The sequence below is a fragment of the Mustela lutreola genome, chromosome 9 (assembly GCF_030435805.1).
Source record: "Mustela lutreola isolate mMusLut2 chromosome 9, mMusLut2.pri, whole genome shotgun sequence".
Lineage (NCBI taxonomy): Eukaryota > Metazoa > Chordata > Mammalia > Carnivora > Mustelidae > Mustela > Mustela lutreola.
Window position 1 is genome coordinate 66,248,390 of NC_081298.1, and position 25,112 is coordinate 66,273,501.

Below are 25,112 nucleotides of genomic sequence, written 5' to 3' on the forward strand. Positions count from 1 at the left end.
CCTTGCTCAACATAAAGACTCAGTGACCAGGGTCACTGAGTGTCACCATGTCTCCTTGCCAAATGACTCACGACCAGGAGGACCTCGCTCACGTTGTGCTAAACGGGGCGGAGGGAAAAGTGGGAGTCCTGGAGGAGACGCAGAGAGAAGGCAGAAGGCAGGCACCATGGCTCACTGCTGGTGCCGGCCCTACCCCCCTCCCCAGCTGCAGGGCCTGTCCACCCTGCAGGAAGGTGGGACATATCAACTGTTCAGAGGCCTGGCCTGGGAGACCAACGCATACGGCAGGAGGATGCAGACATTCCAGAAGCCCTACGGTGGATCTGTTTCAACACGGTCATTCTGTGGCTTCCCAGGGAGACACGCTGTTGGCTGAGCTCCCCACTTCCCCACAGCTGGGTACAGACCTGGGAAGGAGGATGCCTGCCGCCTGGCCGGCCAGGCTGCCTCCAGCGGGCTGACCACTGCAAAGTGCTGAGCTAAGGGACATCTTCCTGACAGGCATCACCAGCCATCACTTCATTTGTTCCCTCCACGCCCAGCAGGGGCCTCTCCGCCATGCTTCTCTGGAAATTCTCAGTCCCATTTTCCTGGAACACTTGCTGTGAAACCTCTCCTCTCTGAGGCCTTCTTACGCCTCCTGACTTCAGAACCAGCAGCACGTTGGCCCTGCCTCTCCTTTGCGCATGCGTTTTTACCACCCTGGAACCATTCCTCTCTGCCCATTTGTGATTACTCTGGGCACCCAGTGAGAGCAGGGCCTGGTGACTGGTGAGTGGGTGAAGGCACCCATTCACTTACATGGAGGAGAGCCCACAGGCTTTCTCCTGCTCCACTTAGAAAATGGTTTTTGCTGAATTCATAAACTGTGGCAGATGTATACAACAGAATACCGCTCAGACATAAACTAAAGGACAAACTCTTGATATACATACAACATGGATCAATCTCCAAGAAATCAGGTTGCACAGAAGATGCCAGATATCGAAAAAGTCCATGCATGTTCAAAAAAGGGCAAAATTATAATCTGTAGTAATAGAAACCAACCAATCACCCATCATTGCTGGGGGAACTGAGGCTGGGGGTAGAGAGAGAACCAACTGGAAAAGGGCCTGTGGGAAACTTCTGGGGGGTGATGGCAATGTTCTTTGTCTTTCCTGGGGTACTGGTTACCTGGGTAATTACACCTGTCCAACTCACCAAATGATATACTTAAGACTGGCGTACCTCGCTGAAAACTTATCAAAAATAATGGATAGGATGCCTTCTCCAAAGGAAGCAGTTGTGAGAGCAGAGAACTAAAAGACTGAACTACAAGAGCTATGGTCACTAAGGTGGTCCCCTGTGAGATGATCTCCAATATACACGAGACCAAACAGCTTCCTGGAGCTGGCAATGGCTTTTCCTAATGAGGGTCACAGCCTAATCATCCAGTTCTGCCCATAAAAAGGAGCTTCTTGACCTTACATTTGCTTTTTGACTCCCACGAAGGTCCATTTTCCTATCCACAAACATCTGATGGGAAACGCACAAGGGGACTCCAGGGCTTTGGTTGGTCCCTTCACCCTCTGCCTCCTGAGCCTTTCCACACAGGTGGCCAAACCACAATACTAGATCCCAGATGAAATGTGCCTTTTCTGAGCCGAGCCCCCAAAGGACCCTGGTGGTTGTCACACAGTCCTGTGAGTGGCAGGAAGCGAGGAGCTGCCAGGAATCTCAGCGCACTGCGTCTCAAGTCCCACTGGCAAAGGGGCCTTTCTGTGAAAACACTCAGCTCTATAAGCCAAGGGAGGGCCCCTTCCAAGAAGAGTGCTTGCTTTTACGTTAAGGCAAGTCATTAAGTCTGGACTCTTGGTTTGGAGGCAAGCTGATCTGGTTTAACCCTGGGCTCAACACCCAGGCGGGTCCGCCTCTTCAGGCTAAGATGACTCATCACATCACAGATGGGCGTCTTTCCAAGAAGCTCCACCCTTGGAGCCCTGGGCTTTAGATGCAGAGGTGGAGAGCACATTTCCTCTGCAGTGGAACTTTCCAGTTTGGCGGACCCCTCCTTCCCTATGGCACAAGGCACCCACAGAAGGCTAAGCCCAGAGTTAGGTACTTGGGTTGGTGGGGTAAGTGGGGGAGAGGAAGAAATGCAAGTGATTGCTTCAGCCCTCAGGGAGGAAGCCTCAAACCAGGTAGGGAAGAACCTTTATAAATCATACTCAGAAGCGGGCCATTGTGAGAATGCAAAATGGTACCGCTGCTGTGGCAAACAGTGACAGTTCCTCAAAAAAATTACAAACAGAATTATCTTATGAACCCAGCAATTCTGCTTCTGGGTTTAGATCCAAAGGAACTGAAAGGAGTGTCTCAAAGAGGTATTTGTAAACCCATGTTCACGGCAGCATTAGTCACAACAGGCTAAAACATCCCAAGAATCCACTGATGGGATGGATGGATAAAGAAAATGGGATACGTGCATACAACATACAATGGACTGTCACTGAGCCTTCAAAAAGACATAGCGTATGCCACATAGATAAACCTTAAAGCCATTATGCTAAGTGAAATAGGCCAGTCACCAAAAGATAATAGTCTACCAGTCTACTTCCCTGGGGAACCTAAAGGAGCCACTTCATGGAGACAGAAAGGAGAAGAGAAGTTGTCAGGGGCTGCTCGTAAGGGCAATGAGGTGATGTTTGGTGTGTACAGAGCTGGGGTTTTGCAACATAGAGTTCTGGAGGTTGGCTGCACAACTGAATGTCTGTAACACCACTGAGTTGTATGTCCGCTTAAACATGGTCCAGATAGCGAATTTTATGTTCCATGTATTAGACTACAGTTAAAAATAAAATCTTTAAAAATTAATTAAGATGCTTAATTTATTTTATAGCTATTTTACCAATGTTTTAACCTACAGTGTTAACCTACAGGGTGCTATTAGTTTCAGGTGTACGATCGAGTGATTCAACACTCCCATGCATCACCCAGTGCTCATCAAGACAAACGCACTCCTTACTCCCCCCTCACCTATTTCCCCCAACCCTCCCACCCTCTCCCCTCCCGTAACCATCAGTTTGTTCTCTATAGTTAAGAGTCTGTTTCTTGGTTTGTCTCTCCCTTTTTCCCCCCTTTTCTCATTCTTTCTTGTTTTTTAAATTCCATGTAGGAGTGCAAGCATACTGCACTGGACTGACTTATTTTGCTTAGCATTATGCTCTAGCTCTACCCATGTTGTTGCAAATAGCAAGATTTCATTCTATTTTATGCTGACATCTCATTGTACCTGTTTACCACATCCTCTTTAGCCGTTCATCAATCAGTGGGCACTTGGGCTTCTCCATATCTTGGCTATTGTAAATAAAGCTGTTATAAATATAGGGGTGCTTATATCTCTTTGAATTAGTGTTTTTGTATCTTCTGGGTAAAGCCCCAGTAGTGTGGTTACTGGATCACAGGGTAATTCTGTTTTGAACTTTTAACCTCCATACTGTTTTCCATACTGCTTTTCCATCAGTGTGCATTCTCACCCACAGTGTAAGAAGTAAGAAGGTTCCTTTTTTTCCACATCCTCGCCAACACCTGTTGTTTCTTGCATTGTTAATTTTAGCCATTTCGATGGGTGTGAGGTGTAATCTCATTGTGGTTTTGATTTGCATTTCCCTGATGATCAGTGATGTTGAACATCTTTTTGTGTCTGTATATTTTACCAATTTAAAAAAATGAAAAAAAGGGGAAAGTGGACAATTTGACTCCATGTGCCTCCAAAAAATTATTTATGCTTTGATCCAATAATTTACTTCTAGGAATTTTTCACTGAAAAATAAAATCGATGGCATATGCAAAAATTTCGTTTCAAAGATAACTATGGCAGCACTGAAGATGAGATTTAACCTACAGGTCCAATAACAGGGAACAAGCTTGCTAAACTACAAGAGATTCTTACAATGAGATTCTATGAAGCTTTAAGCAGCAACCATAGATATGTATTGAAAAATGGTTATAAAATACTCACTTTAGGGATGCCTGGTGGCTCAGCGGGTTAAGCCTCTGCCTTCAGCTCAGGTCATGATCTCAGGGTCCTGGGATCAAGTCCCACATCAGGCTCTCTGCTCAGCAGGGAGCCTGCTTTCCCCCCCTTCTCTCTCTCTGCCTGCTTCTCTGCCTACTTGTGATCTCTCCCTGTCCATGAATAAATAAAAATCTTTTAAAAAAAATACTCACTTTAAAGATTATAAAATATGATTGTATGAACTTATTTTTGTTTTACAAAAAACAAAAAACAAACAAACAAACAAAAAACACATATAAACCTACAGGAAAAAAGACTGGAAGTATATACCCAAAATGTGTATAGAGACCTAAGTCTTGGTTTCCTGAAACACAAAATGGGATCACTACCAACGTCCACCTCATGGGGGATGGTGAAATTGAAATCCGATGATATTGTATAGATGAGAACACACATGCTCTCTGAGAATGTTAAGTCAGGCTCATAGTGACCTCTCTGGGAGGGATTTGGTCCTTCCCTGGAGTGACAAATGAAACCTCTAATTCGAGGAGAGACTCCTTTCAACAATCCCCCGATAAAAGTACTAGAGTCCACACTAAATCCAGGTCTTCTGGTTTCAACACTGTCTGCTGTCTTGGCCCAGACTCCCTGTGTCTCCCCCTACCTGCTGTGACCCCCCAGGGGTTCCCGAAAGTCTCTGGGCCACCCTGGTGGCCCACTTTTCACGTGCATATCTGATGGCTGAGTTATAGCCGTCTTCATGTCGGTACTCGGGCCTCGACTACCCACCTCAAAGTCTAGCAGCACTCCACACCCCGAGCCCAGGAAGGCACTCAGCAAAGGCCAGGTGCATGCACAAAGAACACGCCTAGTCCCTTCTGAGATGCCCCAGCAGCATTCCCCGCCACTGGTTTCTCTCCCTCTGGAGGCCAGGCCCTGGCTCCCAGGACTGCGGTGTGGGGGCAGGGCAGCAGCACCCAGGGTCCTGACCCGCTTCCCCACAAGGCCAGCAACCCACGCCCCTTTGCAAAGGAAGCCAAAATCAACAGCTAATTCCTGCCATACCAGGACTACAAAAAAAAAAATCCAAACCAAATATGCCACTATGTTCTGCCCCTAGGAGCAGTCCGGTGTCTTTATTTTCAAAAGTTTCAATAAGCCACAAGTTCCCAGGTGGGAGCAGAATAGCTTGGGGTTGCACTGACCGAAAGAGAACAGAAAAACAAAAAGAAAAACTCAATGAGTGAGGAGAAGAGAATTTGCAGGTCATCATTCTCAAAGTTGCTAAATAGTTTTGGTTTTTTGGTTTTTTTCTTTACATTTTTACTTCCCCCGGCACCTTCACCATTTAGCACTTAGCTGTGGTATGTGGGGGAGAACCGAGGCCATTTTTCCTCCACGGATAGTCCCATCTTCCACCTGTCAGCTGGCGGCAAGCCTGTCCAGAGCATGGACGGCGGCCTCCCTGGTGCTGGGCTGGGAGCAAGACAAAAAAAGGGGCAGGACTCATCACTGGAGAAATGAGGGGTCTTTTCTCCCTCACATGACCACACTGAGCTAGCGACAGAGAAACGAAAGTGACACAGGCCCGAGGGGGAGGCAGCCATTTGCCAGGAACAGCCTTCTGAGAGGTGAACAATAACAGCGTGGCTTGTAGGGCTGAGCCGGGAGAGCTGGAGGTGCTGGTAGTGCAGGCCCTGAAGCTCTTGCCTGCCCATCAATGCACAGCTACCTAGGGCCAAACTTCTAGAACACCAGCAAAGTGACACCCTGAGCTTTACCACAAGGCTCTCAATGCCCCCTCATTTCCCAGCCAGTCCCACACCCACCCCCAACAAGTCACCTCCATTTCCCCTGGGCCTTCTCCTCGGAGTTTTCCTTTACCTGGAAGGCACCTCTTCTACTCAACTGCACATGATTCCTCCTTAAGTTCAGGTTCACCTCCAAGTCAAACTGGAAAAGCCTAACAACCAGCTATGGCTTGTTCACTTCCCTCTGCGACAGAGGTTCAATCCAACAAAAGTATTTTGGGGCATGAGGGATGACCCCAAATGCTGGAGTCAGAGAGAGCCTGAGTTCAAGTGCTGACCTGGTCACTACTGGAGTAACTTGAGCTGCCTGAGCTCTGGTATTCTGCCCTCCATACCTTTCACCTGCTTTGGTAAGAGCACCTGATTTTCCTTTGAGGAACCATTCCTGCAACTCAGTGCAGAAGATTCAGGTGGAGAAATCCCATCTCTGGCATCAACTCTGAAACCTGGATGAGACCAAGCCAGGTTAATGAGGCACTCTCTCCTCCTGCCATTCTAAGTGCTATGCACAGAACCATGTAAACCTGGAGGCTGCTGAGAAAGACATCAACACAAGGAGCCCCTGGATCCAGCTATGCCTGATGCCCTACTATCCATCTTGACTTTCTATTTACATGGGTGCATTCATTTCCAGTGCCTTCCTCCTTTTTCTTGTTGCTTTTCCAGCTAGCTGGAGTTGCATTTCTGTCATTATAACACTAATTCTGATTATAAAGAAACTGATCCCCAGAAGCATGATGTCAGAGGGGACAATTTCTGAAGTGCAAGACTGGCTGAGTTAAGATCAGCTTTGAGTGAGGAATTACCATCTCTCAACTAAGAAACTGGGATTCTAGATACACAGTGGCAGTAATGCCTGTTGAAATGCAGCCTATTTTATCTTGAGGTGAAGGCTGAAGCTTTAGGGCATCTGGAAGAACACTTTAGGATATTAGCCAACATTGGATACTTCTTAGGGTCCACAGTGAGGCCTACAAAAAGGACAAGCTTCACTCCTGGCAATCCCTCTGGATAATACAGCATAGTTCAGGGGCCTGTTTTTCTTGTGGACAATAATCCGAGGTGGCTGAGGGTCAAGTCAAATAATCAGGGTCGGAAATTTTCTCTTTTTTTTAAAGTAGGCTCCATGCCCAGCATGGAGTCCAACACGGGACTGAACTCACAACCTTGAGATCCAGACCTGAGCGGTTCTAAGAGTTGGACACTTAACTGACTGAGCCACCCTGGCACCTGAGGGTTGGAAATTCTCTGCTCCTACTGAAGGTACACCATAGGAAACAGAAAGACCAGATCCTATGGAGAGCTAAGGCTGGGGCCTGGGAAAGGCCTGATCCGCCGGAATCTCAGAAGGACCCTGTGCTTTGGCTCCCATGCTACAGGTCTAAATGCAGCTTGACAGCAAGAAGCATGAGCACCCCCAGCCCAGCCCACTGTTTACCCACTAAAACTGAAGGCTGGGGGCTGACAGGAGCCCTGAGGCCTGCTGCAGAGACAGAAACCTCTAGGTCTGGATCTAGAGCCAATGGTTTTGTGTCAATAAACAATAAACCTTTGGTACTAGTTTCTTATCCACAGAGATGAACTGATGCCAAATGTCCAAAGGTTTATTCCTAGGTTGTTCTGGAGAGCATCAGAGCCAGACCAACCCCAAACCTGGAAAACAAGGCCTCAGAACACTCAACTCTTTTTTTTTTTTTTTAAAGATTTTTTATTTATTTATTTGACAGAAAGAGATCACAGCAGGCAGAGAGGCAGGCAGAGAGAGAGAGGAAGGGAAGCAAGCTCCCTGCTGAGCAGAGAGCCCGATGCGGGACTCGATCCCAGGACCCTGAGATCACGACCTGAGCCGAAGGCAGCGGCTTAACCCACTGAGCCACCCAGGCGACCCTCAGAACACTCAACTCTTAAGGCAATCCCAGGCATGTTACCCCCATTTGGAAGTGGGCTGCTGATAAGCTGCACTTTGCAAATGCCCCTCTCAAGTGTCAAGGCAGAGCTCCCCATAGAGCAGAAGTGGGGGCAGCCCCATGGCTGGTACACCATGGCCAGCAGGAAGTTCATTGCCCTGCCCCCAGCAGGCCGCAGAAATAAGCTACAGACTAGCCACCTCTGGGGTGTTTCCGTTTCCTGATTTTTTCCAAGTGGTAGACTCCACTGACGCTATGATCGGTCGGTCTGTTCGGGGACTGGACAGGAAAGAGTGGCACCAGTTAGAGCTTGTGACTCATCAGTCTGGCCATAGCTCCCACATACTTAGCTCCTCCTCCAATGCAGCTGCTTCCCCCAGAGCCACATCATACCAGCAGCAGACTTTGCTCACCTGACTGCCACTCCCTTCAAGGGAAGGGACCCTAACTGTTCATCCGGGCATCCCTGGCATGTGCAGGCTGAAGCCCCTGCTGGCAAATTTCACTTTCTCCAGGAAGACATGGGCCAGGGATCAGGGGTTGCCAGATGCCTGGCAGGAGGAACATACTGACTTCGAACTGGGGAGACTTGGTCAAGGTCCGAATGAGCTTCAAGGAGGAAGAGAATGCTACAGTTTGCAGCTATGACCGCAGAAAGCCTGCTGGTGGAGAGGAACCTGAACTGTGCCTGCAGGGAGTCGTAGGGCTAGCTCTGTGCATGATCAATAAAGGGGACTGTTAGGCACGAGCAGCAGCTCAAGTAAAGGTGAAGGGGCAGAACTCTGTAGATCACATGGGACACCAGGAGCAGAACTCATTCAGCTGGAGCATGAATGGCTCCAGGAAAGGAGAAGAGGGAGAGAAGCCTGGGGGTGCAGAAGAAATGACCACCTGTGCCCCAGGGGCTTCAAGTTCAGCGGGGTCAGGGGCCATGAGCACACAGAATCACAGGCTCTGCCAAGGGCTTCACAGGGTGGGCAGCACTGCAGACGGACCTTTTGAGAAGGGCCTCAAAACCAAATTATTCTTGATTGCTTTTTAACCAAAGTAAATCCAAAATAAATGGAAGACATTCCCCCAAAACAAACCAAGATGGTGGCAGGGCAACACCATAAAATCAGGTATCTACTAGGGCGCCTGGTGGCACAGTGGGTTAAGCATCTCACTCAAGGTTTGCCTCAGGTTGTGATCTCAGGGTCATGAGACTGAGCCCTGAGTCAAGCTCCGCACTCAGCATAGAGTCCCCGAAAGTTTCTCTTGCCGCCCCCCGCCCCGCCTCTCCTCCATCCTGCACTCACTTTCGCTCTCTCTCTAATAAATAAATAAACCTTAAAAATAAAATAAATACCTATCACATGTACTTGGAATGGGCTCAAACGTTGCGTTTCCCCTGGTCTGACATGCTCAGTCAGGGGGTGGGGGGCTGACAGAAGTCACAAGGGTGCCACTGCAGGGCCTGGGGAACAGGGTAGGAGAGCAGCACATTTGCCACTCCAGTCCACGGTGATTGATGTTGACACAGAAAAGGATGTTTTCCGACCAGCTCACCCAGCAACACCACTGCCCCAGGATGCGCTCACACTAAGTGGACCCAGGGAACAATGGTTCCAGGCTTCACTGGAGGCTGCAGCTCTTAGTCAACACAGGGCTAACGGAGGCCAGGAGAGGCTGAAGCCTCCCATCTAACCAAGGCCCAGTAGGCCCTCTTCTGGGCCACCATCAGGGACAGAAGGACGGTGCCCATAGATATCGTCCCTCCTGGCTGGTCCCTGGCTTCTGCAGGAGAGGTTCTGTGTCATCTGTACTCCCCTTGTCTGCGTGAACCCCTCTCCACGGTAACTGTAATCTGCTCCCCAGGGGGCTCCTGTGTCACAGGCAGGACACAAGTGTGAGAGAGACAACCACAGCCATCAATCTAAGCTCTGCTACTTGTAGGTTGCATGACCTTGAACAGGCCTCAGTTTCTTCATCCATAGAGTGGGAATAACAACTGCCTCCCACCTCAGAGAGTAGAGACACGGATGAAACCCCTTATGGAAGCTGGAGGGTCATGGAAGCCCCAGGCAATACATACACCTGCGCAGGTGCCATTTCTGCATTCCAGGTAGGAGAAACCCAAGCCTGCCACAAGTGCCCCTTCTCTCAAGCACCTCTGTTGGTGTCTAGGGCCCTCCCTGAGAATCAGACAGCATCTTCTGGTCTAACCCACAACCCCCTGACTTCAGAGTAAGGCTTAGTCCTTATGAGTGTTGCCTCAGATGGACACATTGCCAGATCCTTCTGCCATGAAGGAGAAAGTGGGTGAGTTGCATGAATTTTTATGCCTTTTGGGCCCTGAGCCTGCTCCTGACTCCCCTAATAAGAACAGGAGCTCTGCACCGGAGTTACCCACATACTGTGCCCCCACTGAGCCCCCGGGCCTGGCCACTTCAGACTCCCCAGGGACGCACAGCCCCATCCTCCTCCCTCCAGCCCGGTGTGCCGAGAAAACCCTCTGCCCCACTAGATGGTACCAAGGTGGAACCACGAAGCAGAGCCCAGCACAAAATGGTAAAGGAGCTGTGGCGTAATGGCCTGGACTGGCAGGCTCCTGGAGGAGGCCACCTGGAGATGCACAGAGCCTGAGGCACTGCTGGCAGCCACGAGGCTGCCTCAGGGGGGAGCAGTCTAGTTCAAACACAAGCTGGCTGCTGTCCTGGGTAAGTCACTCCACTCCCATGAGCCTCGCTTGCACGTCTGGAACATGAGGGATGGGCCTAGATTGCTTCTATGATCTGCCTCCGTCCAGGAGACTGAGCAGCCCTCCCACGGGCCATCTCTGAGCTCTGGCTGCCCGGGTTCGATCAATCCCAGCTCTGCCATTTCCAGGGGAACCCATGCGTCCCTTCACCTTGTTGACCATAACTCCTTATCTGTAACAAGGGAATGAAAAGAACACCACCTCTTCAGGATTACTGTATGGATTCAGTGAGGGCAGGGAGTACTTGGCACGGAGGGAGGGATTCGTAACTATTATTCTTCTGTGAGTCCTGTGGCCTTCTGCCGTCACCATCCTTTCGATAGACTGAACGCTTGTGTCTCCCACCAGCTCCCATGTTGTATATAGCCCGAAACCCCAATGCGACGGTGTCTGGAGATGGTGCCTTTGAGAGGTAGTTAGGTTTAGATGAGGCCATGAGAGTGATAGGATTAGTGGCTTTATATGAAGACAGAGAGATGGAGGAAAGCCCATGTGAGGGCACAGCAAGAAGGTGGCCATGTGCAACCCATGCAGAGGGCCCTCATAGACACCAAACCTGCCGGGACCTTGATCTTGGACATCCCAGCCTCCAGAACTCTGAGAAATAAATCTCTGCTGTTGGAGCCACCCTGTCTGTGGGAGATTAAGATAACCCCACGACCCACCACCCGCATCCCCTACTCTCTGCACGGGGAAACCCACGAGGTTCCCCAGAACCCAGGATAATCAACATCCTGCTCACCCTGGAGGCCACATGCATGATCTCAAGCACACACAGGGTCAGGTCAGACTCAGCATGCCAAGCAGCAGGGCGCAGTCGCTGCAACAGGACAGGGAGGAGGAGTAGAGAGGAGGCAGGTAAGTGGGAGGCCACAAGCAGTCAGTGAGAGGCGGGGAGCTAGCACAGGCCGAGACCAAGCAGCCCACACCGGCGGCTCTTGGCTCCTTACCTCCCCTGCAGGACCTCTGAGCACCAGGACTGTGTTCCCCCAAGAAGCTGGAGGCGTGCTGGAAAGAGTAGAGAGCAGGAAACAGGGAGCAGTAGGTAGAGCCAAGTCTACAGGAGAAAGTGCTGGAAAGGGCCCCCACAGAAGGGTGTTAGGTTTGGGGAGTCCACAGCAGAGTGGTTTTCAAGAGGCCCAAAAGTCCCAAATGCTAAATGTAACAAGCCCCCATGACTGGCCTATGCTAGGGCACAGAAAAAGGGACGAGAGCGCACAGGGAGAAGACTCCACCTAATGGGTCATCCCACATGTCACCTGCCCTCCCGCACGCTGGTGCTGCGTCTGTCCAAGGTGACAATCTCGGCAGACTTCCTGCCATGATGTGAACAGTCTCTCCAAAGGGAAAGGGACCCAGGGGTGGACAAACAGCCCTCCAGCAAAAGCCAGGGTCAAAGTAGGCCATGCCCTGCACAGATGTCAGTCAATCCCCGGGATCCTAAGGAGACAGTAGGGAGGTTCCAGTACAAATCTCTGGGCAGTTCTGGGCACGGTATGTATCCTCTCTAGGCCTCAGTTTCCCCATGTGTAAGATGGAGAGAATGTCCCTACCTAAATCAAAGAAGGTGGCAAACACTCTACCATCTCAGACACCCAATCCCCCTATGGTCGTAAGCATGTCTAGACTTTTCTCTGGGGACTGGTTGGTGCTGAAATAAGGAAACGACCAAACATCTAAGACTCCTGACAACAATCTGGGCAGAGGGACTCCTAGGACACTTCACTGCCACCAAGGGCCACCCCTTAGGGCACTGCAATCCCAGGGTTCATAGATCCGGGGAAGGAGGAACCCGAAGCACAAGGTCTGGGGTCAGGCTTTTACTAATGTGTAACCCCTTCAAGGTCAGTTCAAGGGCACCAAATAGTGTCCCAAGCAGGCCACCATCCATAGCCCCGTATTATGAAATTTCTGCATCATTGACCGTGAGTGCCTGGGATCTCACTAGAACACCACTCCCTCTGGGAACTGGCTCTGACCTGCCCACCCCTGCCTGGGTGCCCTCCACAGGTGCCCACAAATACCTGAGGAGGGACAGGCTGCTCTAAACCACCGGGTACCCGACTGGCAGCCAATGTCAGTCACCAGCACCAGCCTGACAATGTTTAAGGGACATCGTTTAAGGCTCCCTCAACCTTGTGACCCAGAGGACGCCTCCTGGTCACGGTCACCCCAGTGAGGGCAGGCATCACAACTCTGTTCCACACACAAGCCAGCTAAGCCAGGAAAGGCAAAGCGGTAACCTGCCCAGGGATGTGCAGGTGGGGGACTGGTTTTTGACAGAGCCAAGGTGGGAACCTGAGTCCTCTGACATCTGGCCTGGTGGCTGCCGCCCGCCGGCGCACCCTGGCGTGCCTGGTCGCTGCTGGTGTCCGCCCGGCAGGTCAGCGCCCGAGTGCTACTAGGGTTTATATATCTTGGCCGCTGGCCAACAGCCACCACAGCATGTGGCCTATGGCGGCCACCTGCTGCTGGCAAGTGGGGCCAGACTGCAAGGGACTGAACACAGAGGGTGGGGAGCCACGGCACCCCCACTGGGCCCACACCTACCTTTGATGACAAAGGCCTCTGCCAGCAGCCGCATCTGATACAGTGGCTTGTTCTCCATGGACATGTCATCGATCCCGGCCCGTGCATACATGCTGATGGCATCTCGGTACGAGCCCTCCATGTAGTGCAGCTTGCCCTGGATCAGCATGGCCTCACACAAGTACTGTGGCTGAAAGGGCAACAGACCCCTTAGTGGGTTCCCGCCCTGACGTTCCCGCCCCAGTCCCACCCCACACCCTGGGATGAACCCCTGCCTCCTCCCTTGGATCCATGCCAGCTGGCCAAAGCCGCTCCTCCGGGAAGCCCTCACTGGCCATCCAGCACATGTGACAGTTCCCTGCTCCCCATGCCTGCACTATGGCTCTCAATGAAATTCTTACATGAGTGCCTAATCGTTGCAGGTGTGTGTGTGTGCACGCATGTCTTTTTCTATTTTTTAAAAGATTTTATTTATTTATTTGATAGATAGAGACACAGTATGAGAGGGAACACAAACAGGGGGTGGGAGTGGGAGAGGGAGAAGCAGGCTCCCTACTGAGCAGAGAGCCCAATGTTGGGGCTCGATCCCAAGACCCTGGGATCATGACATGACCTGAAGACAGATGCTTAACAACTGAGCCACCCAGGCGCCCCAATGTGTGTGCATGTCTTATGCCCCCAACCAGACTCCAGGCAGACTGCTCTCTCCTGAAGCCCCACAGGCATCGGCCCCGGGTTAATGCTCAGGAATTCAGGCATTGGTTCTCAACACAAACGGGGAATCAGGGACCCAGCCAAATGTTGTGGGGCCTGAAGCTCACATAACTGGGAGGGGAGTTCTCTTTACATGATTATCTGTACAAATATACAGGGAGGTCAAAAGCTATGAAAAGAAGCTGTGCAGGTAAGGGGCCAGCGGCTGAAGCCACAGCTGCGACAGCAGGACCTGGGTAGGGAGAATGGCCCCATCAGCAGTGAGGGAGGAAGGCAGGAGAGCCAAGGCCTGCAGGGCCACTGTCCTCATCTCAAGTGCACAGTCAAGTGCTTGAATTCAAACTTGTTTTCTTCCCTTTCTCCAGTGCTGCTTATGACTAAATCTTCACTCCATACAGACTCTTGGGGACTCCCTCAGGCTCCAGGAGGTCTGGTCAGCCCTGCCCCCAAGTCCTGCCCTTGGGCATGCGTCCAGTCCTACTCCAGTATCCCCTGCTTTCCATGACAACTTCTCCAGCCCTCTGCCTCCATGTCTGTGCCCCACCAACCCACTGCCCCTCTGGGCCAGGCTCTGGGCACGGCTCTCAACCCCAGCAGCAGTTGTGTCCACAAAGCTCCTTGGAGATACAGTGCTGGCCCCCAACCCAGGCTCTGTCACCAGCAGGAAAGTGCCACCCCTTTTTCCTTCTGGGAGATTGGAGTTTGGGGAACCTGTAGTCCCCAGGAAAGCTTCCACTACTCCCAACCACCCACTACCCTCTCAGAAGCCAACCAAGAGATAGGGAACAGAGCAAAGCCAAAATCTCTTAGTACATTGGTGTTTTGGTCATTGTAAATACACATTTTTCCCTTGCCTTTGCACACACAGTTCCCTATCTGGAACAGTATCCCCCTTCCCCTTGGTCTATCCAGATCTTCTTTCATCCTTTGGCAGCTTACTCAGGCCCACCTCTTCCTTTTTATTTTTTTTCCTTTTTTTTTCTTTCTTTTTTTAAGGCCTAGAAGCCTCCCTGAGTACCAGGGAACTCCTTTTGCTGCTGAACTCCTATAATGCCTCTGCCAAGTGGACCCTGTCAGCCCCTGTAGGCCTGACCTTCTTTGACTATGGGTTAACTTCCATGGCTGAATTTTTCAAGCACACTTGCTAGTCTCCCCAAATAGGCCACCTACTCCCTCCACCAGGGCCACAAATTATGCACTCCCAGAATCTTGTGGCCCACGGTCTCCCCTTGCTGGGCAAAGATTCTGCTGTTCCCCATACTGGTTCAAACCACAGGCCCATTTTCTCACTGCTCGGGCTTGTCTTCACCATGGGTGAGGGCGAGACAGTGACACCCACCCCTCACCTCCCATGACAGCAATGCCAAAAGCAGCAGAGTAACCCAAGTCCAGAAAAGGGCTTTGAACTTTTCTTTAGGAAGGAGTTAGATAAATACAGGCACGAGTCATTATCATTATTATCCTGCTCCACTGTAAATGTGGAGAAGGGCAGCTGAGCTCAGAAGGACACATTTCAGGGTGTGATGACAGGGAGTAGCTCCTAGTGGTTCCTGCTGGACCAATGGCAGCTCCCAACAGAGCTTCCACCAAGCTGGGGGAAAATTAAGGACCAAGTGAGTGCTTCAGATGCCAAATGTATACTACTTAAAGAGCTTCCTTTTACCCTGAAAGCATATCTGTCTTGCTTTTTGGTGTCAAAATGTATTCTCTTTTATGGAATGATGATAAAAGAAGGTCGTTTTCTTGTTGTTGGGTTGGTTTTTCTGTTTTATTTTGTTTTCATTTTTAATTTGTTTTTTTGTTTTATTTTAATGTCCTTACTGGGCAGAACTGGCCAAGTGTTGGCTGAGTGACTAACCTTTCCTGGGTCTCAGTTTCTTCCCTTGGAAAATGGGGATAACAGTAACTCCCACAGCAGGTTACGGAGAGGACCAATGAGATGGCACCGATGCCTGGTGCTATGGTGGGGGGAGGGAACGGCCAAAGTTACAGCAAAAGTTAGAACTGAGCTAGACAGGATCTCAGAGATCGCAGGCAGGAGGTTCCAAACTGCCCTGATGGGCCCACCCTGCTCACCTCTCCCCCCACCTCATCAGAGCTACTGGGGATACTCAGCACTCCAGCCGGGGCTTCATCTGCTGCCAGCAGAGACCATCCCCCAGCCACACCCTGGCCTTCGGGGTAAGACAGAGAATCCCACAAACTACTTTTGATATTTGATTGTGCCTAATAAACAACAAGATTTTGGCTTTGGCCTGAATAACTGTGACTATCTGAGTGCTGCTGGTGCCTGTGTTATGTCTTTGATTAAGAAAGCATGGTAAAATCTGTTCTTTAGAAAGGTGATTGGGCATACAAATGGTTTTCCTGATAATATACATAAATGCTACCAGCCAACACAAAGAATGAAGTATTGCCATGGGGAGAGCTCCAAGTGAAAGTTCTGGTCAAAAATGGATCCTATGGCTCTAGTAAGAAAAGAAAGCCTGATGTGTGTATATGTGTGTTCATTAATGCACAGAGAAAGGTGTGTGGGGCACACACCAAATGGTGACCAGCGCTAAACTCCAGGGATAGGGTGGCCTTGAGGCTGGCAAAGAAGAACTTTTATTTATTATTCAAACAGTTTGCTTATTTAATGACTTGTTAACAATAAGCCCAAGTTGTTTTACTGTAAAAACAATTTTTAGGGATCCCTGGTGGCTCAGTCGGTTAAACCGCTGCCTTCAGCTCAGGTCATGATCCCAGGGTCCTGGGATCGAGTCCCACATCAGGCTCCTTGTTCAGCGGGGAGCCTGCTTTTCTCTCTGCCTCTGCTTTTGCTCGCTCTCTCTCTCACACAAATAAAAAAAAAAAAACAAAACCCAATTTTAAATAGTTAACAGAGTCTGGAAAAGGAACAAAATTAAAAGGGGTTTTGGAGGGAGGAAGCTTGGGATCCATTAATCCAGTCCAGCCCTTTTGATTGGCAGATGAGGAACTGGAGGGCCCAAGAGGTCAAGGGAGGTTCTCCAGGTCAAAGAGCTAGTTTATTAGTGCAATACAAAACCTCCCACTCCTATAGTCATCCCTGCTGAGGAGTCTGAAGGCAATATCCTTAAACTCCCCATACACTTCCACCACAAAAAAAGCCCCACACTTCTTGGCCTGGTATTTCAGTCCCCACTTCCTGGCCCCAAAGTACCTCCATAACCTAATTTCTCACTGTTCCTTTTGATCCCGCTGTTTGATGTACTTTAATGAAAATCTTATAAGAGGAAATCTTATAAGAGGAATCTTATAAGAGGAAATGATATACTGCTTCCTTCTTGGAATGCCCTATCCTATCTCTATATGTCAGAACTCTCCCCCAACCTTCAAGGTACAGCCACTGTCCCCCCACCAACCATAAGAGTCCAATTCTAGTCCTACCATCACCCTAGGTTGACTCCCCACCTCACCCTAAGCAGTAGCCCCCTCGAACTTGCCCCTCACGTACATTACTGCTGTGGCATGTGTCACAGTCCATCAAGGATAATCTGCCAAGAGGACTTATTTTCCAGTAAACCTGCAACCTGCCTGAGAGCAGGCTCCACACTGGATTCATCTTTAGTACCCTCAGAGTACAATGCCTTGTGCCCTCAGTCACCATAAAAGCCATTTTAAAAAAGATTTTATTTATTTAATTTTCAGAGAGACAGAAAGAGAGAGTATGAGCACAAGCAGGAGGAACAGCCCACAAAGGGAGAAGCGGACTCTCCACGGAGCAAGAAGCCAAATACAGGACTCGATCCCAGGACCTTGGGATGATGACCTGAACTGAAGGGAGATGCCTAAGTGACTGAGCCACCCGGGTGTCCCACCATAGATGTTTAAGTCAATTAATCTATTACTCTGGAACATCTCTTAAAAAATCATGTCCTGTCTGGTTCTCTAATGATGTACCCATACCTCTATTACAACTCAGGATACACTGTAATCCAGACCAGTCTCAGACTTTAATGTATACAAGAAATTGCCAGGACAGCTTGTTAACACAAGGATTCTGACCCAGATTTTGCATTCCCTGGATGATACCCATACCACAGGTATGCTTGAAGCAGCAAAGGTCTGGAGAGAGTGGACGATACTTCCCTTGGTGCCTTTTATACAGTAGGTGCTCAATAAATGCACATAGATTTAAACAGGCTTGCCCTGTTACTGAGCTCTTCTGTCAGTAGCCAGACATGTTTGCCTGTTTCCAACTAAATCATGGGCTCACTGAGGTCTTATTTCCCTGGAACCCCCAAAGAGCAAAAGGACCAGGCACATACTAGCTCAACCAAGCATTGTATAATAGAACTGTAACATAAACCACATGTATAATTTAAGTTTTCCTAGTAAAATCTTCTAATCACACTAAAAAAGGCAAAAATAGGGTGCCTGGGTGGCTTAGTCAAGTAACTGTCTTTGGCTCAGGTCATGAACCTGGGGCCCTGGGATCAAGCCCCGGGCCCTGGGATCAAGCTCAGTGGACAGCCTGCTTGTCTCCCTTGTGCTTGCTTGCTCTCTTACTCTCTCTCCCCACAAATAAATAAAATCTTTAAAAATATAGTTAAAAAGAAATATTTCTAAAAAATCAAATAAAAGGCAAAACTAGGTGAAATTAATATTAATAGGATATATTATTTAATCTAGTCTATCCAAAATATTGTCATCTGAACACATAATCAGTATAAAGAATGAATCATCTTGAACACTCCTCATTTTGTGCTACATGGTCAGATTCCAGCGTGTGTTTTCCACTTACAGCACATCTCAGGTTGGACTGGCCCCATTGCGAGTACTGGAGAAGCACACGCCGCAGGCAGCTGCTGCGCTGAACAGTGCGGAGCCAACCCTTTAGGGGGCCTTGCTGCTCAGATGACCCAATGAGCCAGGGACCCTGCACACCAACAGATGGGAGGCAAGACAGAGAGGAGAGGAGGGGGCTGCCCACTTACAGACAGCCTCCCGTGATTAAGGATACTACTCAGGTGGTTTCTGGCTTCATTCATCTTCGGCTCATTCTTCTCAGGCAAAGGGATGGAGTCTTTTATCTTGGCGTGGTTCTCCTTCAAACACTGCTCCAGGAGGGCCTCGGCCAGGAGCAACTTCCCAATGTCATCTGAAAAACAGGGCAGGGATCCCCTGAACACGGCAGATCCCCTGACACTAGCCCATGTCCCTGTAGCCACCCGGCTATCCCACCCCAGCACAGAAGCAGCCCGAATCTGAGAAAAGAAATAAAGACCCAGTTTTCATAAAGTTAAACAGCCTTGAGAGTCAAAACACAGCCATTCTATCATACTCACAGCACAAACTGCTGTGTTTATTTTCTGTAGTTTAGTGGCTGGGGATGCAAAGTTCCCAATACCTAGGACAAATTCCCAGAATTTCAGAATTTAAAATGAGGGACAAAGTCACACCAATGCCCCACTGTGGGTAGCAAGTTCTTACTCCAAGAAGAAATCCCCCCCAAAAACAGCCCAAGAAGAAAAATATCGGAAGCAACTTAATGCATTTTCATGAGCTCCCAATTTCCGTATAACCAGAGTTGGTTTTCTGTATTTTTACAGTATTTTACCATAACCAGGGATAACCTAGCAATGAAAGCAAAGAGTTAAGGTGGGCAGCAGATGCACTGATGGAGCAGGGCAAATCCATGGACATGTCCAGTCCTGGCACTCTCTGGAGTTCTCTCCATATGTCAGCCTATCTCCAAACCTCACTGCCTGGCAGGGGAATTTGTACTGTTTGGTTCTATCTGCCACCTCCCCACACAGCACTGAAACCTCCAGGCTTGTGACCACCACAGCAGCGTCGACCCGGGGAATGGGTGGGATCCCCAGGGCTCTGAGATCACATGTGGTTTCACGACCACCATTTGGTGGCTGTGCTCAGTGTGACTGGTTCGCTGCCCCTTCCCTGAAACCAGGGTGAGGACCAGGCCCACCACCCAACAGAAGTTCCCAGCATACTGGGAACTTCTGCCAAGAGAACTGGACCCTCTCCACGGCTGGGTGAGGAAGCCAAGAGGCTCGGGGAGTCACGGGCCAATCGAAAATGCCTCCAGGAAGGTCTGCTTGGTCCCCAGCCTTCCCAGAGCTCTTTCTACTTGCCAGGATGGCGTTCTTAGACCCACCCGGGAATACTACTCCTTACTCTCAGGACCCCTGCAGTTTGCTCACAGCTCAAACCCACGGACTCCAAATTGCAGGCCTCTGAAGAGTCTCTCCACGGAGAGGAAATTCCCCACAGAGAACAGCCTGAAAGCCCAGATCCCAGAGAATGGTCCCTGGAGATTTTCCCTCTGAGGATGCCACAGTCTATTAGTGATCCTTGGCTGTCCGTCCCGTGATTTCGAAAATTAACATTTGGAGGAACTGCCCAAAAAAGTTCTTGTCAAAGCTAACCTCTGTCCCTGGTGGTGCAGAAGTGGGTGGGACCTCTCAAAAGACCCTGATGATTTGTATCAAAACTACGTGCACCCCATCGACTCCACAGTCCCACTGCTACAGAGGGAGGTCTTGGCACGTGTGTATAATGACTGATATAGAAAGTCACTCAGCGTTATTTATAATAGTAGAAAATTAGAGATAACTTTTATGTCCATCGACAGGAGGCTGATTAAATAAAGCACAGCACTTCCATAAAAAGGGACACCACACTGCCACGGAAAGGAATGAGAAGGTCTGTCTGCGCTGTTGGAGAATGAACTCCAAGACAAATCACTAAGAAAGCAGAGGGCACACAGCAGACGCAAACGTGTGTTTATGTATAAACACGTGATGGTATACACACATATCCCGATGGCCTTCCTGGCTTACGGGGAAGGTGGCAGAGATGGAAAGAGGCTTTTCACTCTTTACTTTTTGGTCCCTTTGGAAGGTTGACCCATGGGACTATATTATCTAGGCAAAAATAAAATCTGAGCGGCACCTGGGTGGCTCAGTGGATTAAAGCCTCTGCCTTCGGCTCAGGTCATGATCCCAGGGTCCTGGGATTGAGCCCCACATCAGGCCCTCTGCTCAGCGGGGAGCCCGCATCCCCCTCTCTCTGCCTGCCCCTCTGCCTCTCTGTGATCTCTCTCTCTCTCTCTGTCAAATAAATAAATAAAATCTTTAAAAAATAAAAAAATAAAAATAAATAAAATCTAAGTCAACTCAAGAATGAAAGCCAATCTTTTCCCTTTCCAAATCTCAGCTAGGAGGAGGGCTGGTTTGCTAAGCAGTGGGGGCCTGAGCAGTATTCCAGAGCTGTGGGCCACCAGGCCTGGGGCTCTCCTTCTCCAACCTGGTTTGCACCTGTTCAACCAGAGGAGAGTTAGGAACCCACTCCTTTTGAGGGAACTGTGTATCTCCCTCCATAGTCCTGCTGGGCTGGTTTCTCGCTCATCTGCAGCTCCCCACCAGGTTCTGCCTCCACCACCCAATGGCAGGAGCTGGCTCTGCTGTTCCTTTCAAGCCCAGAGAAACCAGCTTCCTCCCCAGCAACCCTGAATCTGGAAATACTCCCCAGGGCACACTCCTCTCCTCAAAAGAAGGGGCATATCCTCTGAACACATGCTGCTCCAAGTGTGGTGGGTGGACTGGGGTGATCTGTGTCTGTCACCCAGTTGATTATAATGTGACAAAATAATTTTAGAATCTGTTGACTTGAATAATAAAAAAATGAGAGGCAGCAGTTTGTGTATCTTATGAAAGTATCAGAGCCCAACAAATTGGGAATTAAAAAACAAAAAAGACACGAAAGTAAGCACTGCCCTGACCATAGAGTCTCTTTCACTGCAAAAGGGGGGAGGGCAGTGTTTGCTGAGGGCCTACTGGGTGCCGACTACTTTACTGTATAGTATCCTTTGATCTGCACGGCCCTAAAAGGTGGATATTACTACCATTTTATAGATGATAATAAAGATATGTAATATTGCTATGGTCCCAGCCCACAACAACATCATACCACATTCGTTGGTATGATGCAGGCAGACCGGCTGTCTGCCCTGCAGCCCATGCAGACCAGAGCTCCTGGTGGTTTAGAAATAAAGAAGTCTAAGGGCTGTGAACAGTACGTTCAAAGGTAATAGTAGTTCCAAGTAATAGGACTTCCAAATAGGAATTCCAGTAGCAATTCCAAAGGCAGGGATAAGAATTGTTCTTACTGTCACATACCTGTAAGTTTCAGACTGTTCTGTAAACTCACACTTCCCGGCCTTCTCACGCCTCTTGTGCACCACTCCCTGCCCCGCCCCCACCCCTGCCCTTCACCCCCCACACAGAGTCTGTGTTTGGTTTAACAGACATTCAGCAGGTGTTGGGAACTGAACTGACTTTCTTTTCTTCTTTGCCCACATCACTTCCCTCTCTACTCTGCCATCCTTCCCCTTCCTCTGAGCATCCCACCATTCCCAACTGGCCAGTCTATGAGACTGAAGACTATTTTAGAATTAAAAGTTCTAGATTTCCAGTTGTTCAATAAGAATCCAGGTGGTTTTGAGGCTTTCCCATTATTCCTTCTCTGAAGGTAAAATATGACTCTTTGTCATCTTGTCTGAAACCTACTCCTTATCCCGATTTGGGTAAAGTGTTGCAGCTTCTCCCCTTCCTGACAGTGAAACAGATTCTGGAAGCCTGAGTAGGGATTCGTGCGACCCAGTCCAGCCGCCTACCCTGGGCAGAGGCCCCGAGGAGGCCCCCACTGAGGCCCCTCAGACTCCCCACCCACCTGGTTTTGAAGGCTTCTAGCAGCTACCTTCCCATCTGCTCTCAGGGTGCTAAGTTCCAGGGACCCACTTCATAGATACCTGCCCCTTCCCCAGAAACCACATTTGCAGGGTGGTGCCCCATCTCCCCAGCCTGCCGATCTGCAGTCAGAAACCTGGGTCCAGCCAGGTACGCCCTTCCCCACGAAGTCAAACGGGGACACAGTGGTCTCTGCAGCTGCTTACCACGCAGGACCGCAGAGGGCTGGGAACTTGTAACCACAGCGAGAGGAGGAAGAGGCCAAAACTAGTGAGAGGCCACCTGCCTCAAACACACCCCCTCTAACGCCAACTGAAGAAACGCTCAGACCAATCTCCAGTTCAGGTTAAAAAAAAAAAAAAAAAGAGAGATGGGGGTGACTATAGATTAGGAGACTCTAGATGGATGGCTAGATAGATAGAGGGGCAGACAAGTGATAAAGAAAGTACACCTTAATTTTGCCGAATGTTTGAGATTTTCACACACAAAAAAAAATACTGCGGGAGAAAAGAGGCACCCAAACTACTAAGCAAATGCAATATGTAGGAACCCAATTGTAGCAAATGAACTGTAAAATTAAATCATTAGATTTTAACAGTGGGGGTGGGGGTGATAATAGTATGGTGGTTTTGTTTTTTCAAAAGAGCTCTTATTTGGCCAAAAAAGAAAGGATTATACAATTGATTACATAAAAATAGAAGACTGCAAAAAGGAAAGAAATTTCAACCCACTATCTAAACCATCATCTTATCTCACACTAAATCATCTTGTCTATGACATTCTGACTTACTGAAATCCTCCTTTCTCTTTAGAATTCTTTAGTGTAACAGACCTCTGATCTTAATTAAGAAAAACCACTTTTGGGGCGCCTGGGTGGCTCAGACGGTTAAGTGTCTGCCTTCAGCTCAGGTCATGATCCCAGGGTCCCTCTATTGCTCCCTCTGCTTGTGCTCTTTCACTCTCTCTCTCAAATAAATAAGTAAAATCTTAAAAAAAACAAAAACCAATTTTTTTTTTTTAGGATCTTACACTGGTTCCCAAGGGTCACCCCTTCTTTAGGTATGTGCTTACACTCCTGTAAATAAATCTCTTTGCAACTGAAAGGCTTCTTATTAATAAGTACCTACTACAGTATTCAGTGTGGGTAAAAAAATAGGTTGGGGTGTAGCTCAAACAAGATCATTCTTGAGCTCATAATCACTGATGCTGGTTAATGGATACACGGGATTCATTGTTCTGCTTTTCTGAGGTTTTGGAAATTTTTCATAATATTCATTTCTTTTTCTTTAACTGCCTGGATGGGTTCTTTGTTTTTACATGAACCAACTCCATCACAGCCAGCCACACTCTGGGGTTCCCCTGCTCCATCCTGACCAAATCTAAGCCGGATGTGTTTGAGAGCAAAGGTGCAAACAGTGGCACTTCCCCACTGGGCAGGTGGTGGGAGCAGCCTCCCCAGAGAAGAGGGGGCAGGGGCCCCTCAGCCTGAGCATCTCCTGACTCTTCACTCCCACCAGACCCCACAGAGGACACTCCCCAGGGAGTCCTCCCCTCTGGCCCTCTGAACTGAAATACATGGCCTGGAAGTGGTTTTTAGCTTCTGTAGGAAACCCTGCAGATACAAGCTGGGCTCAGGGCCTCCGTTTGCAAAATGGGGTTCAACTGGGGTTTAGCTCCCCCCTCAATATGTTCCCTCTCCTCTCCTCAAATATGTAACTGTTGAAGCTTCTGGTCACTGGTCTAAGCTCTGGTCACTGACTCTAAGAGGCCATGTAGTACAATAAGAATCTCCCTTCTGGTTTAAAGGGGTCAGTGCTACACCGCTCCAAAAAAACAGGCCCTCAGCTCCTCGGTGATCAAGGAACCATGAGGAGAGAATCAAAATAGCAGACAATCCAAAAAGTGCTCTATGCATAGGTTTAGGAGTCATTTATTTTCCTTCCTTGTGTGTGTATGTGTCTGTGTGTGCTGAGATAGTGTATCCAGATTTAACAGTGGGAGAAAAATCATTTGCAGAACCAAACTCAAAAGTTGGCAGGAGAGACTCCACTGCTCCCCTGAGTCTCCCTCCTGGTGCCAGGCAGTCCCCACAGTGAAGCCAAGCCAGGTGCCTCATGCCCCGCCCCCACGTTCACTAGTAGTAGACCTGATGGCAGGAACTGAGACTTGCATACAGGCTCTGCCACATACACATTACATGACCTCTTGGGGCCTTGGTGTCCCGATATCTAAAATGGAGACAATACGTCCTGCTCTCCCTATAAGGTTGTTTACAAGAATTTAAAAAAAAAGGAGGGGGGGAATCATTTTATAACCATACAATAACATTTATAAACTGTATCATATCAGTGTTTCCCAATATTGCTTCATAGAATATGGTGAAGGCAAGTTTGAGAAATGTGCTATTTATACTCTAACCTTGACTTGTACATCATAGGCAAGTGAACATATTAAAGGCTCTGAAGGAGTGCCTGGGTGGCTCAGTTTGGGTTGTGATCACAGGGACCTGGGATTAAGCCCCACATTGGGCTCCCTGCTTTGTGGGGAATCTGCTTCTCCCTTTCCCTCTGCCCCTTCTTCCACTTATGCTCTCTGTCTCTCACTCATTCTCTCTCAAATAAGTAACTAAAATCTTTGTTAAAATAAATAAATAAATAAAGGGGCACCCGGGTGGCTCAA

At 49.1% G+C, this 25,112-nt stretch overlaps 1 protein-coding gene across 3 annotated transcripts in view; it reads right to left on the reverse strand.

The window, feature by feature from the left end:
• The window catches only part of TTC7A (tetratricopeptide repeat domain 7A), a 113,073-nt gene that overhangs the window by 85,893 nt on the left and 2,068 nt on the right, over positions 1–25,112 (reverse strand). For 2 of the 3 annotated variants that reach the window (XM_059134546.1, XM_059134545.1), the window contains exons 2-3: positions 18,660–18,823; positions 13,006–13,174 (exon numbers count right to left, since the gene is read on the reverse strand). In XM_059134546.1, coding sequence (XP_058990529.1) covers positions 13,006–13,174; positions 18,660–18,823 — 333 coding nt within the window. The remainder of the gene's footprint in view (positions 1–13,005; positions 13,175–18,659; positions 18,824–25,112) is intronic. The other variant, XM_059134547.1, reaches the window with a different exon arrangement.